The sequence below is a fragment of the Podarcis cretensis genome (genome assembly GCF_951804945.1).
Source record: "Podarcis cretensis genome assembly, chromosome: 4".
In the NCBI taxonomy this organism is placed as follows: domain Eukaryota; kingdom Metazoa; phylum Chordata; class Lepidosauria; order Squamata; family Lacertidae; genus Podarcis; species Podarcis cretensis.
Window position 1 is genome coordinate 51,352,505 of NC_137173.1, and position 20,187 is coordinate 51,372,691.

At 41.3% G+C, this 20,187-nt stretch overlaps 1 protein-coding gene across 2 annotated transcripts; it reads right to left on the reverse strand.

Moving 5' to 3' along the window:
- Nucleotides 1-4,892: 4,892 nt before the first annotated feature.
- MRPL39 (mitochondrial ribosomal protein L39) lies at nt 4,893-20,187 on the reverse strand. Of its 2 annotated transcripts, none has more exons than XM_079974723.1 (10): nt 20,057-20,187; nt 15,062-15,268; nt 14,000-14,139; nt 12,974-13,073; nt 12,049-12,116; nt 9,404-9,516; nt 8,324-8,389; nt 7,169-7,322; nt 5,608-5,655; nt 4,893-5,018 (listed from the first exon to the last, which is right to left on the reverse strand). In XM_079974723.1, exons 1-10 carry the CDS (start codon nt 20,091-20,093, stop codon nt 4,953-4,955), a joined length of 999 nt encoding a protein of 332 aa, XP_079830849.1. In that variant the 5' UTR covers nt 20,094-20,187; the 3' UTR covers nt 4,893-4,952. The 2 variants fall into 2 exon arrangements, with proteins under 2 accessions (XP_079830849.1, XP_079830848.1); XM_079974722.1 differs by lacking the exon at nt 20,057-20,187 and adding an exon at nt 16,707-16,865.

Consider the following 20,187-nt stretch of genomic DNA (forward strand, 5'->3'; position numbering starts at 1 on the left):
ACTATGGCTAGCTACAAGAGATTATAGGTTGTAGCCAACTAAGCTCTATTCAGCATATACCTACTGAAATTGATGGCCCTAAGTTATTAATGTCCATTATTTTCAGGGTCTACTCTGAGTAGGGAGGTGGGACCCAGTCCTGAGTAATTGCAACAGAAGGAATTAATTGTCCATAAAGTCTGTTCCCTGTACCAAAATTCTTTTCCTGCTAGAATACATTTCCTCCTTAAGTTCACAGCTCTTTTTATGTTACAGGTAAATCAAAGAGAAGACTGCAGCAGCTTCATCAACTCAGGACTTCATCTTTCAGGCCACATGCTGTTAATGCTAATCGTGATAGGGGTTTATTTTATTTCTAACTGACTCCTACGTGTTAGCATTAGTGGTGTGTGGTGCTTATTTCCAGAACTGAGATGGAAAAACATCTGCCACTGGTGGAAGCAAGAAGCAGCCACTGTGGGCCACCTTGATGCTGGGAAGACAGAAAATAACTACTTCACATACAGGTTTGTTTGCTAAAATGTTTGTGTTTTCCCACAACAGAATGAAACCACTTTCTCAATAAATCTTTTATTATGACCACGGACACGCGCAAGTGACTATGACTTTTTCTATTCATTTGATAAAGTGTGGGTTTTATTTTCAAGTCATGTGATTGGGCATCTTTCATTTTGCCTGATGCTTGGAAGTGGATTTCAAGCACTAGTTGTAACCACAGAGATATTCCCCATTGCATTTCCACAGCACTTAAGACACACACACGCCAATAATCTTGCAATCATGCAACTGGCTTCTTCCTTTCTTGACCACGGTCCATCCTGGCTGGTGAAAAGTAGTTCAGGTTGGGAGATGGCATTGACCAGGTGAATTCATGATGTGGTGAATGTGTCTTTGTGCAATGGAGTGGCGCCTACTGTACTTAAACAGGAAGTAGTATATCCACTCTTGAAGAAACTCACACTGTACCATATGGTACAGTGCAATTACAAACTGCAATTACCCCCTCCTTTGGTAAGTTGGTGGAGAAAACGGTGGCTGGGCAGCAAAGAAGTTCCTGAAGGACATGGAGTATCGAGATCTGGTTCAATCCAGGCTCAGACATGACTTTGAGGCTTGAATCGAAAGCGGGACAGGGGGAATACATCTCTGCTTCTCAGCCTCTCAGTGGCTTTTGATAGTACTGACCATGGTATGCTCATGGACCGGCTCTGTGGGATGGGTATTGGAGTCACTGTTTTACAGTGGTTTTGTTCCTACCCACATGGTCATGCCCAGACATCAGCAATGGGAGATGGTTTCAACCCCTTGGTCCTTGTGCTAGAGTGCATCTGGCCACGATCTGGTCTCCAGTGCTGTTCAGTATCTACATGAAGCCACTAGGTGCAGTCATTAGGAGTGCAGAAGTGAAGTGTCATCAATATGTTCACAGCTCTAATTGACCATAACATCTCAGTCAGGAGAAGCAGTGCATGATCTGGGCTGTTGTCTGGGTGCAGCGGTGGATTGGATGAGGGTCAATAAACTGAGCTTAATCCCTGGGAAGATGGAGGCACTGTGAGTGGGTGGTTCCAGTGGGTGGAAGATTGATCAATTGTCTGTTCTGGATGAATTTGCATGCCCTCTGAAAGAACAGGTTTGGAGGTGATCCTGGTTCCATCTTTTGGTACTGGGGTCTCAGTTAGCCTCCATGGTTAGGAGTACCTTTTACCAGCTACAGCCATTCTTGGACTAGGCTATTCTGGCCACTGTGATTAATACATGGGTAACCTCAAGACTTCATTATTGCAATGCAGTCTAGGTGGGGTTACTCTCTTGGGCCTGCCTCGGACACTCCAACTGGATCAAACTATCAATGGCTACTAGATATGATAGCTATGTCCCACCTTCAGTGCCAGAGGCTATATGCTTCTTAATACCAGTTGCTGGAAAATGTAAGGGGGGAGAGTGTTGTTGCACACAGGTCTTGGTTTCAGGATTCCCATAGGAATCTGGTTGGCCACTGGTATATAGAGCTATTGAATACGAACATGTGAACATTGCAGCTGCCATACTCCTCTACAATAGCACAGTATGCATAAGCACTGTTGACAGCACCAATGTCCTAAGACAATTGGACATCACCCCAAGGTAGAAGTGGATACCCACAACAGAGCACAATACAAGCACAGCTACCTGTAGCCCATGTGTTTACAAAGCAGATATCACGTCTGTGGGGCAAGGAGAGAGAAACAGCATTGCTACCAAGTTTGTCTGGATTAGTAAACAAATATCTCAGGATTTGATGCTGGGGAAGTTCTTCCAAATACTGCAAGATATGTAACTTTAAAAGGTATATGGTACAGGAGAGTAATCTCGGGAGCTTGCCAAATATATTGTTCCTGCAACATGATAGTCAAATACAGCCTCTGCATCTCATTCACTCATATTTTTCCATCTTCTCCATGAGATATATGAATATATACTTCCATCCAATTGTGGAAAAAATTAAAGAGACAATCCAAGTGGCTGGGCTTAATGGAGCAGCACAGTGACCACTGCATTCACAGACCCTGTTCAAATCAGCCTGGGTGGGAGTGGAGGAAAAATCCCTTTTTGCTACACCAGCTCCCAGGTTGACATAGTGAAAAGGCTCAAAACACATTTCTTGCCATCATGTGATAGCTGCAGAGCTGCCTCGCGGGGGGGGGGAGTATTGCATATTGCAAGATTTCCATTTCTGTCATCCACCCCCTAAATAAACCCAGTTTTTCCCCTTCAACTGTTTCAAAGTTTCCAGAAACTTTACACCCTAGACCCAGCAGCCCACCACTATGGAAATGAAGGTGGGCTTTGGGTACTGAAATTAGTGCAGCAGATTTCAGAGTAAGCCAAGGCTTGCTGCAGATGTGTGCATCTACAGTACATGTGCAACTACAACAAGTTCTCACATACACACCCATGAATGGAAAACCGCTCTGGTATGTTCAAAATGGGACAGTCTGAGCAGCAGGAGATGCGAAGAGCTGTCTACCTTAATGATCCCCTAAAATTCAACCTCACAACCAGTCACCTTCCTCAGTAAGGAGGGCGAAGGGGCTAGGTGGTTAGTCCTTCCCATCAACAAATGGTGCCAGCCATACATCTGATGTACAGATGCTGCCACAATACAAGGAGGCAGACAAGAGGGATCACCTACTGCTGATTGGTCAATAGTATGTAGGGAAAGATGAGAACATGACTGGGAAAGCAACTTTGTGTGGTACAAGTGAAAGCTGGTCTGCATATATAAAGAGAGCTGATTTTTACCATGTGAGTAAATGGCCATCATCAGCTCTTCAAAACCTCAGGCAGACATCTCCCTCTGTCCTGCTAGCATGGATTCTATTTCGAGGGAAATCAAGGGCTGAAGGTGATAACTCAGCTTGCCAATTCTGTACACAAGAATGAAGAACCTGTGCTCTTCTGGATATTGCTAAATTACAGCTCTCATCATCCTTGACCATTGGCCATGATGGCTGGGGCTGGTGAGTGATGGAGTCAGTCATCATCTGCCATCACATGGAAATGGAGGTAAAGGTCAGTCTTACTGAAGACTGGGGGCAGGGGCTGTTCAAAATACACTCTACTGCTGTGACAGGTTACATCATTGCCCTTTGCACTTTTGAAAGACTGATCTGTGTTCCAGTCTTATCATTTCTTTGACTAATTTTCTCCGGCTGGATTTGAATGTGTCCTTCAGGTTTATTTAAAACACTGTAACATGTGTATGTTTAATTGACTTGTAGAGAACACATCCACCGTGACAGCACTGTAGCAGCAACATCTACCATGAACTGAATTTGAACTCATGCAACACAATTCCTGATGCAGAATTTTAAGTCACCAGGTTACCACACCAGATAATGTATGGTTTAATGTCACCCACGTACTTACGGGACCGTCTCTTCTGGTATGCCCCACGAAGGACCTTAAGGTCTACAAATGACAACATTTTGGAGGTCCCAGGTAGCAAAGTGGTTAGATTGGTCTCAATTAGGGCCAGGGCCTTTTCAGTACTGGCCCCGACTTGGTGGAACGCTCTGTCACAAGAGACTAGGGCCCTGCAGGAGTTGACATCTTTCTGCAGGGCCTGCAAGACAGAGCTGTTCTGCCTGGCCTTTGGACCCCGTCTGACCCTTATGTTTCCCTCCCTTTATGGTCTTGATTTATCGGCTACTTTTAAATTGAGGCTGCATTTTAAATTACATTTTAACCTGTATTTTAAATTATTTTGTTTTTGTTTTGTTTTCCCCTATTATGTTTTTACTGTGATTTTATTGGTGTTAGCCGCCCTGAGCCCAGCTCTGGCCGGGGAGAGCAGAGTATAAGTTTAAAAAATTATTATTATTATTATTATTATTATTATTATTATTATTATTAATATAAAATACATACATAACCCAGTACATATCAACTGTAAAATGTGCTAAGACTACAGGCTATGGACAATTATAGATGAGAGGCGACATCATTATCTAACTGGATTTGAAACCAACTTTCCCAATTCCTATTGCAGCAATCCTGTTGGCATAATTTAGTGGAAGCTTGCAGGTGTGCCAGCACATAGACTTATAAAACTGTAGAGTTGGAAGAGACTCTGAGGATTATCAAGTCCAACCTCCTACCATGCAGAAATATGCAGCTATCCTATATGGAGATTGAACTTGCAACCATGGCATTATCAGCACCGTGCTCTAACCAACTTAGCTATCCAGTGAACTTTCCCATCCGTAAAACTTTCATTTATGTTTACACCTTACTTCTGATTTGATGAAGTAGGAGCAAGGGCCAACAAATGCTTTTTTTGGCCGAGTCCATGGAAACCTACGGTCAGAAGTCCTTTGGGGGGGATTGACTGAATAATGAAATGGTACTTTACAAAGAAAACACAATTTAATGTTGACAAGTTTTACCCATGTGCAAATTAGAAAGACTTAGGCTGATTCAGTATTTGAGATTTCATTTTCATCTTTTGCTTCTTTCATTTTGTCTTCACTGATCTGCAAAACACAGTAAATAATTTACTGGAAGCATATATTCTCATATGCTACTTGCACCAGCTCCAAGTCATTCTTGCTCCTTCATTTAGATCAAGTGAAGAAACACAGCACTCATATTAAACAACTTGTCTATTAGCAGCCACTCTATTCTCAACATGGAGATTTCTCAACAAAACTGTGGTATCTGATGTATGAATGGCAAAGACACAGCATAGCTTTTACCTCCCCTGGGAAATGCTAATTTCCTCCATCTTAAGGCATTAACACTTTCTCACTGAAAACTGTTCTATTAATACACACCATATTGGAGGAAATTACAGTTCTGTTTTAGTTACATATGCAAATTGGGATTGCAAAGCAAAGTCCCCATACTTTTTGAAGTTGTACAAATAAGCAGCAAAACTTTCAACAGATGGGCTAATATGGATCATGTAAAACTGATAATTTAAAATTTGCATTTTTGTATACATTTGATCCTTAGCCCTCTAAGAAATAAAACATTAAATACCCAAAGATAGCATGTCAACAATTCAAATTACAATAATAATAATAATAATAATAATAATAATAATAATGCAACTAGACTTACTAGGTTTCGAGACCTTTCCCGCAACCTGTGCCATATTGTGTGATGAAGCTGGAATGTGAAAGGGTGCAGTCAAGTATATAGCCAGACAGATGTCTTACCATGTCTACTTTAATGGCCTATGACAACTACTCTGACAAGAACTTCCATCACTACAGTTTCACAATAACTACTCAAGAGGATTTTATCCAACTTAGTCATACTCTTAGCTTGCTCACTGTAATCAGTGGACTAGTTAGCCATGACTAAATTAAGCCCACTGATTTCAATGGCTTTCTCCAGTATGATTTAGCAAGATAAAACTTAAAATGTAACAGTATTTCTTTATACTGTTTGTATTTGGTTTATTTTGTTTATTAGTAAAATATAATGTAAAAAAGGAAAGTAAGCAACAAGTTAACTTTAAGTGCCAGAATAAGAGTATCAATTTTTTTCAAATATCTGTATCAACTGCATCATGCTACCTTTTCTTGTAAGCGACTTTGTAAACTGAGTTTTTAAAAACCCCAAATAAATAGAAACAACTTGTGTGTGTTTGTGTGTGGACATAAAATGATTCCTAAATGCAAGCACATGCTTGTAACAAATTTATTTAAGTATGTACAGAGAGATTTATTTCAGCTCTTGACAAAAACTGCGAAGGGAGCACTGATCCAACACACACATGCTGTTTAACACCTTTAACAAGGTTGTTCTCTACGCTATACAAGAAAGATCTAATTACTGTTGCAAATGGACAACCAACAAATAGTATTAAATGGTCTGGTTGGGAGAAGTGGAAACAGACCCCTTTAGGGCAGCATCCAACATCAAATAAACAGAATTTCCATTGTGTGACAGGACTTCCCCTTCTTCTCTGCTCATACCCTCCCTACCCGCCCCCCGCCCAAAATCTGCTGCAGAGGGCATCTAGGTTAGGATCCTTAAAGAGGCTGTGCTGCTTTTTATTCTTCATTAAAAGGAACAGATGGTCTTCTACGTCAAATTTATATTTATATACTGAAAGTGATTCAAGCTGTTCTTTAATTAATTAAATAACATTTGCACCCAGCCTTTCCCTTAAAAAAAGAACAAAAACCTAACAATTAAGTTAAAAAGAAATGTAATTAACATAAGAAGGCTCCCTATGACAAAACTCAAAAAATCAAGCCATTTAATGGGGGCGGGATGCTCCAATGTTGTTGGACTTCCATCAGCCCCAGCCAGCACAGCCAAAAGTCAGGGATGATGGGATTTGTAATTCCACAACAGTGGGGGGGGGGGGGAACAGCACTTCTATGACTGCTGTATAACAATTTTTGGTTTCCTCCTCTTCGTGCCATTTATAATTCACAGGTTTCTAATGAATGAGTTTCTACTTATTCTACAAAAAAGAGTAGTGGAACTACACATTGGAACTAAAAGTGCTATATCTCATCTCTAACGGGATAACTGAAGCTACTAACGCACCTTATACTGAAGCCCTGATCATGGAAAAAAAGTAAGACAGACACATACACATAACAAGCATCTTTTATGTTCCTTATTTCAATCACAAATATCTATAAGCAAATCGATGACTTACCTTTAAGTAAATTGGAACAGAGAGACCCTGGAATCTCCGCATAAGCTCAGACTCAGCGCTTGGAACATTATGAGCAGCTGTCACCTCATACTGGTGACATAGGCTGGTTCTGGGAATCTGCGGACCTTCGCTAATGTCTACAAAGTCACCTAACCTGATTGAAAGCAAAAACAAAGAAAGATTAATAACTTTAATTATTTTTTTAAAGTGTATTTCCACCAAACATATGTCTCATTTACTGCAAAACAAAAGTCCTGCCAATGCGATGCACCAATAGTCAGTAGATTTCAGAACTGTTCTTTTAGAAAACCTGATGTTGTTTATAGGTGAAGCTGTTTATAGGAGGAACCAAGAAGTAAATGTGCTATTATCTGTGTCACCTGCATTGACAGAGGAGATGCATCTTTTGGGGCCCCAAAAGGGAAGGTACCAGATTATTGTGGTAACACCATAATAAACCTAGCCTATGGAATCTAGTAAATAGGACAACTGACATGTAGCAGTTTGATTTTTAAAAGTCAGTTTAAGGCATTTTGAACATTCTAGGCAGAAGAAGTCAAAGCCCGAGAGCTCCTATCCTGTAAGCAGAACTCTGCTCTTGGAACTCTAGATCCAACTCACAAGTACTGAATACAGTGGTACCTCGGGTTACATACGCTTCATGTTACAGACACTTCAGGTTACAGACTCCACTAACCCAGAAATAGTACCTCAGGTTAAGAACTTTGCTTCAGGAAGAGAACAGAAATCACGCAGCGGTGGTATGGTGGCAGCGGGGAGGCCCCATTAGCTAAAGTGGTATCTCAGGTTAAGAACAGTTTCAGGTTAAGAACAGACCTCCAGAACGAATTAAGTTCTTAACCCAAGGTACCACTGTATTACATACAAACACATTTAAAATGTGATTCATTTCTATGCTGCTCTTCAATGTAAAATATCCCCACAGTCTCACCCCTTGACTAGAATACAACTGAACGCTGTTAAACAAGTTGCCTATTTGTACCTTCATTGTATCTGGGGAAGTTCAAATCATTTTTGTGACTTGATGACAGGTAGCTCACAGTTACAAGGAATCCTCTCTGTCTCTGCGCGCTCTCTGTCTATATTTATATGTAATCCTAGTTATGAAACAAAGGCAAACAAGATTTTGCTCACCTGTGCAATTTTACTATTCTTTCAGAGTTCTGTGAAGCTTGCTGTTCAATTAACTCCCTTTTGTACCTACAGAACCAGAAAAGAGGCTCATAACTCAACATCACAAGGTATAAAGTGGAAGATCATAACCAAACTGGAAGAATACACATTATGCCACATTTCTTTGCATATTCATAACCTTATATTTTTCCTTCCTAACTACTAGGTTCAACCGCCCTCTTTCCAAGGAGTTCTTCTCAAGAAATTGCCAAAAGAGCATCTTTTTGCCAGTCCGCCAGTCCTGGGTAAGCAGTAGGAGACGGCTTCCTCCTGTTAACTACTCAAATCCACAACAAACAGTGACAGTGAAGTTAACTCAGATACATTTCAAGCTCCACAATATTCTAGCATTATAGATGCCTATACGTTCAGGCTTAAGCACATTGTTTTTCTTAGACAACATATCTCCCTTTACTTATATTCATTAACACTCTTTGTAGTAGATTAATTTAGACTATCTACTACACAGCAAAAAAATAAGTTACATATGTAAGCTCTCTCACAGGTATGCATGACATATATGGCTGCTTGGTTGATCTGACTTGTTCTACATTCCTTTAGTTACCAGCAACTGTAGTGCCATCTACTGGCAAAAATGATGAAAAACTTCAGGGCAGTACCTTAGTAGCTGAAAATTAACATTACAGTGGTACCTCGGTTTAAGAACAGTCCTGTTTACGAACAATTCAGTTTATGAACTCCACAAAACCAGAAGTAGTGTCCCGGTTTGAGAACTTTACCTCAGTCAAAGAACACAATCCGAATGGTGGAAGGGCACTGACGGCAGGAGGCCTCATTAGGGAAAGCATGCCTCAGTTTAAGAACCGTTTCGGTTTAAGAACGTACTTCCGGAACGGATTAAGTTCGTAAACCGAGGTACCACTGTAATTGTTTAATGTAACCAATTGGATCAGCTTTAAAACTCATTTAAATTATATATAAAACTTATCTCGTGGAAAACAATACACAATTTCAGCAGAAGATACAGGTGGCCTGCTTTTAAACAACATGTGCTATTAAACAAAATATGGTAATACTGACTTGTTATGTTGAAAAATTTCAAGCGCCACTTTTGCATCAACATCCAGCATTTCAAATGGAAGGTCATTATGAATTAGTTTGTTAACGTCTTTTGTAAGAGAATGGAGACTTTCCTTGGAAAAGAAAAAATGTATGTATACATAGAGCAACAAGACAAGCAAGAAATACAGAATGCAAGTTAGCTCAGATGACTGAAATCCATGCTATGTAAGGATTAGTCCTCATCCTCCAGTGGATTTTCCAAGGCCAAACCAATTAGGATAAGTCTTGCCTATGCTCAGCCTTGGAGTAAGGCAAGACAATGCAATATAGAGACAACAAATAGTAAATATTAACTGTTCCTGGTGATTTTTCCTTGTTGTAATGTTTCATTCCCCCACCCCCCATAGACTGTAAAATTATTTAGCTTCTTTAGTTTTACAGCCACCCATGAAAAGTGCTCTCACTACTGTGCTTTACTTCCAAGTAAGGCGAACAGTAGTTACTTTGGAACCAGCCTGAAACTGCATTTACGGATTAAATAAGAGACCAGAGCTTTCCAAACGCTTCATGTTGGTGACATACATTTTAGATATGCATCATTTTGTGACATGGTAATTCAGTTTTACTAGCAAACTGTAGGTTAAACTAACCCCTTTCCAGCCCCAGGAGGAGCGCAGGAGCGTTCGCACGACACACCTACACACTGCAGCCGACCCAAACGTGTCGTGACACGACAGTTCAGAAAGCTCTGTAATAGACCTTCTCTATTATACAAGCTCTTGCATGGGAAGGTCAATCTCAGTTTATAAAGACTAATTTGTAGTTAATTAATTCTCATTTTCACTGTTGAAACTAATACAAATAAAAGGGGAGGAATCATTTCTAGAGAATCATTTTTACTGTGCACACTACAAAATGAGGCATAGCTATTTTGATCTTTATCTGGAGACCTTTTCGTTTCTGCATTTATTTAGCTGTGTACGAAAATGGTCTAAAAATTCATTTCTTTTAATGCTTAGAATCATAGGAAGGGACCACAAGGGTTATCTAGTCCAACCCCCTGCAAAGCAGGAATCTTCTTTCCAACATGGGGCTTGAACCCACAACCCTGAGATTTTAAATTTCATGCTCTACTGTCTGAGCTATCCACAGGGTTATCACTAATTAGAGAAAATACCAGAGCAGTAACAGGAATAATAATAATAATAATAATAATAATAATAATATTTTAGTGTATTTTTCATCTCTGTTGGAAGCCGCCCAGAGTGGCTGGGGAAACCCAGCCAGATGGGCGGGGTACAAATAATAAATTATTATTATTATTATTATTATTATTATTATTATTATTATATACATACACTTCCTGTACATGCGCAAACACAATACCCTGTACACAATATACTGTACATAATATACTGCTACCCTTGTATACAGGAATATACCCTTTATATTCCTGTACACAATATACTGCTATCATTACACCAGGGGTCAGCAACCTCTTTCAGCCGTGGGCCAGTGCACCGTCCCTCAGACCATGTGGTGGGCCGGGCTATATATTTTTTTTGGGGGGGGGTGAACGAATTCCTATGCCCCACAAATAACCTAGAAATGCATTTTAAATAAAAGGACACATTCTACTCATGCAAAAACACACTGATTCCCGGACCACAGGCCGGATTTTTTTTTAATTTTTTTTTTGGTGCACCGTTCCTGGAGGTACTGCAATACCAGGTCGATGCATGGAGTGGATGGAGCAAGCCCCTATTCCATCTCCCAATTACAAAAATCCATTTAATATATAGTCCTCAAATAGAGGACATATCAGATATTAAACTGATAAGAACAGATACTACACTTGATCTTAGCCAAAAGGCCGAGAAGCGATTGGATTTAGAAGGCGATTGGGCCGCATCCAGCCCACGGGCCTTAGGTTGCATACCCCTGCCTTACACCATATAATACAAACGCTTGAGTAATTCCAGATGCCTTGTTTTGCTCAGTCAATAACAGGTATGCTGGAAAAGGACTATCCTAAATAAAGTTTTGCCAATGCAATTTCCCCAATATGTGACTCCAAGCCTGAATGCAGTGCTATGGCTTGGATCTTAAGGAAACTTCTGTGAACAGAAGAGCTTCTGAAATTCATGGATGGTACTGAGATCCAATAGAAGACCCCATGCGCTGAAGAGAAATAAGCATTTTCCACCTATTTCTCCTTCCATCCTGCAACCTTCTGTGCTGTCTCTCATATTGCTTTGGAACCTTTGGAACAGATTTTCAGGGGATGGAAGAAGGAAATAGGCAAGAGTCATCTTTGCTGGTGGGAGCCAACTCAGGGTGGACTCCAACAATGCATAAGCAGCTTTCCTCTCACCTCTTCCTCTCCTCCGTCTTTAAGCATCCTATGTGCCCCCAAGATTTGTTTCAGAGGGTCCCACACTCCTCTGGAGCAGATTTGAAGGGCATGAGGAAGAGGAAATCCCGATGCACAAGCAGAACTCTCTTCTGCTCGGGAACAGGCAATGTTGGATACATCCTAGTCAACATCTACTGGACAGTATTTGCCGGCAAGTAGATCTGTGTTTGGTGAAAAATTCCCTGTATTTTGTAACATTGAATAACCAATTATCCCCCAAATAAAGAGTACATTGGAACATACTTACAGCAGTTGGTTTCCAGTCATCCAGCCTGCTGTCCAAGATGACATCGTAGCAAAAAGCTCCAGATATCACTGCATGGCAAGTCAAGATCCAAAAGAAAATGAGTAATTTTTGGAGTTAAGTCTGAACTAAACCTATTTTGCAGTCCTAATGGTAGCCAACATATGGGGCTTCCTACAGTATCGGAATGTTTATGGTGCAGCCAATGTGGAATATTGGGTATGATTATGGTTGCACCGTCTAAAAAGGGTAGCAATAGACTAGAGAAGGAAAAGAGGAGAGCAACCACAATGACCATAGGGAGTGGGGCATTTTCTCTACAAGAAAGATAAATAAAACCTGGGTAGCTATTAAGGTCAACCTCTGACACCCTGCTCTGAGTTTCACCACCTTCTGGTGACTGGAGAAAAGGGTTTACACTTGCACTTCATCTTTGGAAGTCCTTTTTCAGGGAGGTTCTCCCAGTGTCAATGATGTTCTCTTTTCAGCAAAGGTGAAAGCATTTTTATCTGCTCAGACCTTTTAGGTTTTCTACAATTTTTATCAGAGGTAAGTTACACTGAGATTCCATGAAGTTGACTAACAGTAGATTCCAAACAGCTAAGTAGTATTTTGTCATTCAACTTTTAACTAACTTATAGAATTGTCTGCTACAAGATACGGCAATGGTCATTAATGAGGCAAACAGATAAAAATTATTTGATCCATTTGCGAAACAGGTTTTCTCTTTCCCCGAATCTCCTCACACAGGGCTGAGGAGAGGATGGGGAAGTCCACTCCTACAAGATTAGAATTACTCTAAGTTACCAAAGCTTTTGAAATGCATAAATTAAGCAGACCTTTAATCAAAGAACCTTCTACATGTGTTCCAATATACAATTCATCAACTTTCAAGAACAATAAAAATTTGCAGCAGCAAAAAATGTACCTGGCACTTCCGGAGCTCTAACAAGAGTGACTGGGTATTCATCTTTAAATGCCTGTTCTAAAACACAGCCCAGCATCATAGCACAAGAGCGCCAATAGGCCTGCAACAAAGGATTTCAAACAAACTTTATTTATTCTAACATCATGCTATGCCAATACAGTTCGCTTCAAGTGAAAACAGAGCGTAAAACTCTCAACAGATGCAAGAAGACAGCTGCTAATATTCATGGATATCTCTCCACCTCACTTAAATTTTGACATAAATTTTGACATAAATTTTGCTTGTGGTAGAGAAGTGGAAATGTGAGGAGTGGAGCTGTCCTCCATTTTCATGTACTGTGTAGGACTAGTAATTGTTGAAAGATATGAAGCCCTCTAGAACAGAGCCACACATACAAAATCTTTCCAGAAATTGTTTGCTATATGGTAGGATCCGAATTTCCCATTACAGGAATGGCCAGACTCTTTCCATTTTTGGAAGGCACCAAGATCCAACAGAGACTCTCTGATAGAGGAAAAGGAGAAAGCGATCTTCAATGATTCCTCCTTTTTCCTGTCTCCTCAAGCTGCTTCCCACACTATTCCAGAGGGTCTCACAATTTTCTGGAGAGCTTTCCAGGACACACAGGGTAAAGGAGAAATTGGGGGAGTTTCCTTCCCTGCCTTCCTCTTTCAGAGTAAAATAGAATTTCAAAGAGCTATTCTGGATTCAACCCTTATTGGCCTGCATTTCTTACTGTTCAACTATAAACAAGAAGAGCATTGCTTATGCAGTTATGTGGAAAGAGATATAAATGTACTACAGAAGTGTGTGATTTAAAAATAGAAGAAAACCAGGAAGCCAAATATTTTGACTAATACATAATGAGTAACCATGTATGACTATGTACCAATTATTTTCTGCCCTCATCTTTGTGCTTGTATTCAACACACAAGATTCAAATCCTTCCCTTCCTTAGGTTTTATTCGAGAAAAGCTTCAACTCAAAGGGAAGAAAACACTATGAAGAAAAATGGTACAAACATACTTTGTTCACCTCCTCCGGGTCCTCACTTTTGAAAGTAAGAAACTGAATTTCACAGGAGCGAGTCAAAGGCCTGTACATATCCCAGATTTGTCCATCTACAAGGGCAAGTACCGATCTCTTACTGTGCCATTCACTTAAATCTAGGAAAGGCGAAAAAGTACAAAAAGTACAGCAAAATAATAGTGATAGTATAGTTGTACTTTGTTTACAATAATCAGCCAGACAATAAACCATCAATTAAAAAAGAGTGAGCAGCAGCGACATTCTCCATGGACCAGCTGTTGCTCAGTCTTTACTGTCAGACACTATCAGAGCTCAAAAACATTTGGGATAACAGAAGAGAAAAGAGAGGACCTCGTCAGCCTATTTATTTTTTTAGATCATCTTGTAGAATGTTGTAAAGAAATTGGATGGATGGAGCATACTACTCGTTCTTAGCTTGTTAGGAATTCTTGATAGATGTGAAATTAATAATCAGGCAGGCATCCTTTTGATGGCCAGGGAAAGGTGGGACTAACAATGTTGGAGATTAACAAGGGTAGGAAACCACTGGACCTCAGCCTAATTTCGAAAACCACCTGGAAGGGATCATTCAAGTCCTTGGAAGAGCAGTCTGCCTCCCCATGCAAGCAACCTGTTGGGCAGGGAAGAATAGGATGCAGGAGAGAAAGACTGAACACCTGAAAGTGAGAGACAGAAAGAGTGGCTCTGTCTTCCATTGGCAGGTTACTCCTAAAGGAATGGGGGCCCATGAAAGGGGGGGACCTCTACTCTCAACATACCAGGTTGCTAGGCCCCATTAATAGATGATAAAATATAAAGGGATGGGAGTAACCTATGGAGGGAGAGATTTCTGAATGGGATACAGGAGCAACTGGGTAATGGAACTGATTGTACTACCTTTGGAACAGTGAACTAGATTTACTCAAAAAAGGAACATTTATCACAAGGACATTCTTCTTCAGATAAGATTAGCTGATGCACTGTCCGTCTTTTAAAAAGTGTGGTTTAAGTGTGGCTTAAGGGTGACATAACTACAGCCCTCCATTTGCAAGTACTTACGCATAGCACAAGTGTAAGGAGTGGAAAGCCCTTTGTTCATTATTAAAAAAGTGCCTGGATTAGGTTTGCCAACATATTTAACTTCAATCTTCTCAATTCGTGGATAAAGTGACAATTGTCTCTCTTTCTCTTTTGTGAAGAGCTCACTGCGCATCTGAGCAATCTCAGCTACTGAGAGTTGAGGAGCGGGAGCTGTTGAAACAAGCCCTGCAAATAAAAGAAGTCTCATCAAACAGCATATTGCTTCATTTTAGTAAACAAAACAATCCCATTCCAGAACAGTTCCTTGGAAGCAAGCTCTAAGGATCTAAGTGGAATAGTAGATAATTTATATATTATCAAAAAATGTTGCAGTAAACAAGACTTTGACAAGTTTTGAAACTATTAGGTAAGTTCATTACTCACCATCAATATCTATAATGAATAATCAGATAAGAAAAAAAGTACTTCATATATTCAGAAGTTCAAACGTGTTCTTTAAATATACAATTCTATTAGACCTTACCAACAAGTCGGATCTAAAAGCGATACTGCTGTGCCAGTATTCAGGGGCCTTTCCACATATCCATATTTTCATAGCTAGAACTAACTTGATCCAGCTTAATAGCCCTATCACCACATGCTACATTAGGGAGAGGGCTATCAGTGTTGTACAGGAAATTACTATTAATATGTTCACTGCTGTAACTGAAGGAAGGGAGGAAATTTTCATCATGGTGTAGTAGTTACAGAATTGAACTAGTACTGGGAAGAACTAGTTTTGAATCCTCACTCAAATCATGAAGCTCACTTGGTGACCGTGGGCAAGACACACTGCCCAACCTAACCTACCATACAGGGCTGTTGTGAGCATAACTGGGAATGGAAAAGTATGTACCAGCTTGAGCTCTTTGGACAAAATACATAAAATACATTTCAAAGACCAAAAAATGGTGCAGGAGTTATGGCAAACCCTTTGAAAGTTGTGGGATGGAATAATCACAGTGTTTTTCCTCCTCCCACTTGCACACAAAACAAAAGGCATTTTTTAAAAAGGCAGGCGTGTCCCTGTAAATGTTTAGGGTGCCACTATTATCTGTCCACTAATATATATGCCAGTCAAATTTTTCAGAACATACAAAAAGGATGGACCCTGCTCATAGCACAAAGCTTCTGCATACTGCACAAGACCACATCAAAAAGTGCCCTACCCCAGCAGCACACACTGCCCTAATCACAAATCAGACCTCCTATTCGTCCTATTGAAACTTAGCAAAACGTAAGGTTTACCAAGCTGCAATATCTCTGGAGAGAGAGAGAGAAAGAGAAAGGACCACGGCGCTACCCACAAAGAGCAAAACTGGATCCAAAGCTCACAGCCTCTGAACTCGTTATGAACCTTCAGGGTTCAGCTTGGAATATATGAGGCGCCTACCTCATTTGGCTTAAAAATTAAAGATACAAGCAGGCCCCAGCGTGCAAAAAATAAATAAATCATGCTTTCGAAGGGCAAAGGGGTGGGTGGGAAACCACCATTCCTTCACTTGGGAAAGCAAAGCACTGCAGCTCCCCACGTGCTGAAATGGGCCGTGCAAATCATGGGGAATGGGAAGGTTTCTCTCCCCACACCCGCCAGCCTGACCCAGCCATTCCCTGGCGCACTCACTCCGGCTGCAGCCTCGCCACACTCCGCGGCTCCTCCAAAGAGAAGCCATCGCCAGGCGGATCCTTCGCCCCTCGAAGCCCGGCGCAAGCGGAGCACCAACAGTCGTCGCCTTCCGGAAAACAGCGGCTGCGAAAGAAAGGTTCCGCCTCTCTTTCCCAGCGAGGCTCGTTACGGCTCCCGCCCCCCCCCCCCGCCCCGCAGCTTCTGGAGGCGGAGGGCGCGCGTGAAACGGCCCCTCATGGTTTGGAAGGAGCGGACTGAGGCGTCTGCTCCTCTCTCGCCTGCTCGAGCGATTCTTTCAGCCCGTTTTGACAGCTGCAGCTGGACAGGCAGAAATGCAAGAGGTGCAGCAGTGGGCAGAGCTACTATGCCTATTTGATTTCTGTCCGCTGTGCAGCTGCTGCAAAGAAGCTAGCCAGGACACGGAGGGGTTGCAAACAGGCCCTTTCTCTATTCATACAGCAACCAGGCGCCTTGGCACCCGTAAAGGCTTTCGAGGGTGCCTCAGGTGCCCTAGACTGACGCTGAGCTTTCTTTAAAAAGAAAAAGTATGTCTCTAACCCTAGAAAGTTATAGGGCAAAATGGGCAGGTACCATCTAAGTCAGGCATCCCCAACCTGCAGCACTCCAGATGTTTTGGCCTACAATTCCCATGATCCCTAGCTAATGACCAGTGGTCAGGGGTGATGGAAATTGTAGTCCAAAACATCTGGAGGGCCAAAGATTGGGGGTGCCAGATCTAAGTCATTTCTGTGAAATATGAGAGTGAGTGTGTGTGTGGTGTGGCCACTTTTCCAGGTACTGGAGGATGCTGCCTATTGCTATTCAACAGCGACAGTGCTTGTGGATATCGCCACAATATTGATTTTCCGTGCACAACCAGGACTAGCAGAACATAGCTGACATCCCATGGTAAGCACAAGGAGCATCAGGAGCAGCTGTCTCTAGTTTTGTGTTGTGCCAAACTCCCCATGGCAGCCATTTCGTGTAATGCCATTTTCCCCAACAGCTATTTTTTGACTGGCGCCCCCAGCACTCAGTCAACCCCTGGCATATATCAGCACTGACTGGTTTGTACAGCTGCCCCCTTGTGCCCCACCACCACCACCAAAAAAACACTGCGCTGGTGGGGGAGCACCGAATTTTGGCATCACACAAGGCACTGCTGAAATTTGAGATCCCAAGGTCTGCCACTGTACATAGCGTGAATGTCTGCAAAGACAAAACCTTTGTACATAGAGTTGTACATATGAAAACTTCCATATTATCCAGAGCATGAAGCAACTAGAAAGGGTAAAAATAAATATTCAGATCAGTATGTAAATTCAAGCAGTTACATCTGACTTCTGCATTGTTACACGCATCAAGTGAGATGACACCATTAATTGGATCAACTGTGCTGGACAGTTTTCAATACTGGAAGCAGGTTTTCAGATTGCACACAACTCTGTCAGACAAAGGCAATGTACTCATTAGCAGTTTAAAAGACAATGAGGTCATCCCCTCTCCACCCACACAACATTTAAATTTGCTTTTTAACATTGCTGTACATACCAGATAGGGGGTGAGGATTTCTTCCCTTGATGTGCATTACCTGATTGGTTGCCCTGCACCAAATTCCAATGGAGTTGTCATCTCAAGCATAATGACTGTCTCAAATGTACACACTTCAGCTTAACTGTGGCTTAAGTTTTCAGATCAGATGAAAGCTAGTTTGAGGGAAAACACATCTAAACACAGTAAACTACAGGATTGTTTCAAGAAACTACAGGATACATATGGATTGTGGCTAACATCATGTGTACTTGGCTTCAAACCCCAGTGGTGGGAGCACATTGCAGCTGGAATAAATGTGCACAGCCTTAGTTTAGGAGACCAAAATAAACACTGAAGATGCTAGATAATTGGCCTGATCATTATCCAGTTACAAAGGTTTCCTGCTCAGTGCTGTTGGCATGGAGATATCCTAGACTAAATCAAAGATGGCATTCTAACGTCTTGTATGATGTCACAAATGGGATATACTCAGAGTCATAATAATAATAATAATAGGGTTTTATTATTATTTTATTATAATTATTATTATTATTATTATTATTATTATTATTTATTGGGTTTTATTATTGGCTGGGGAAACCCATCTGGTTGGGTTTCCCCAGCCACTCTGGGCAGTTCCCAACAGAATATTAAAAACACGATAAAACATCACACAATAAGAAACAACTTCTAAAGGAATCTGAACACTGGGAAATTGGGTAAACTTTGTGACAAGTGATATTGGATGTATATATTTTTTTTCCATAGAGGAAGAGGTTTAGAATGATTTGCAGACTGAGTAGTCAAGTCATAACTCATCAAATTCAGATGATCAATAGAAACTCTGGATAACTTGCCCAGAAAAGAGTTAATCTTATTTGGGACTTTGGGACCTGATTCATGCTACTATATTGGAGATGTTAACCTACCATATTGTGACTCTTCCATCTAATGCTTTGAAGGGAAATTCATATCATAACATTAATTTTTACTATTTTGCAGGACCTGGTAACTGTAAGTGTTACCATATGGAGACTTTTTCACAGGATCCTTTTTGCCAGGTTATATATTGAGGTGCAGATCATTTGAAAATGCTTGTAAGAACCATCTTGGTCGACCTCCTTCAAATAAATGAAATTTACTTGTGGTTTTAACAATAATTATGGATTCTCATAATTATTCGGTCCCAGCGCCTGCCAACCTAGCAGTTCGAAAGCACCTCCGGGTGCAAGTAGATAAATAGGGACCGCTTACCAGCGGGAAGGTAAACGGCGTTTCCGTGTGCGGCTCTGGCTCTGGCTCTGGCTCTGGCTCTGGCCAGAGCAGCGATGTCACGCTGGCCACGTGACCCGGAAGTGTCTCCGAACAGCACTGGCCCCTGGCCTCTTAAGTGAGATGGGCGCACAACCCCAGAGTCTGTCAAGACTGGCCCGTACGGGCAGGGGTACCTTTACCTTTACCTATGGATTCTCAAAAGTGTATCCACATACCGTGAGGCTAATTCCTGTCACCCTCATTCCTCAACTTAACTTTTGACAACTCTAGTATGCTGGTTCAATGTTTCAAGATTTGAGTCTGAGAAGGGAGGGATTCCTGTTCTGTCTATAGATGGGGCACATCCTCAACAGGAGCCCACAAACAGCTGTCCAGAAGGTTTAGCTAACATTGCTAAGGAAGTTCTGCCCAAATGGTGCTCACATATGGACCTCACCCTGGATGAGAGGAGAAGTGCTGAAGTATGGTGTAGTAAATCGGTGACAGCCTATACATACCAAGCTTGCAATTTTAACAAATAAAATGCATTCGGTTCTTACAATTGTTTGGGAGGAGCAGGCTCCATTTGGGTAACATCTAATTTTGTGCTTGTGCTAAAGTAGCAACTTTTTTTCTTTCTTTTGCTGCTAGAGGGCTCCATTTTAGAAGTTGTTGCTGGTCTTAATTTAAT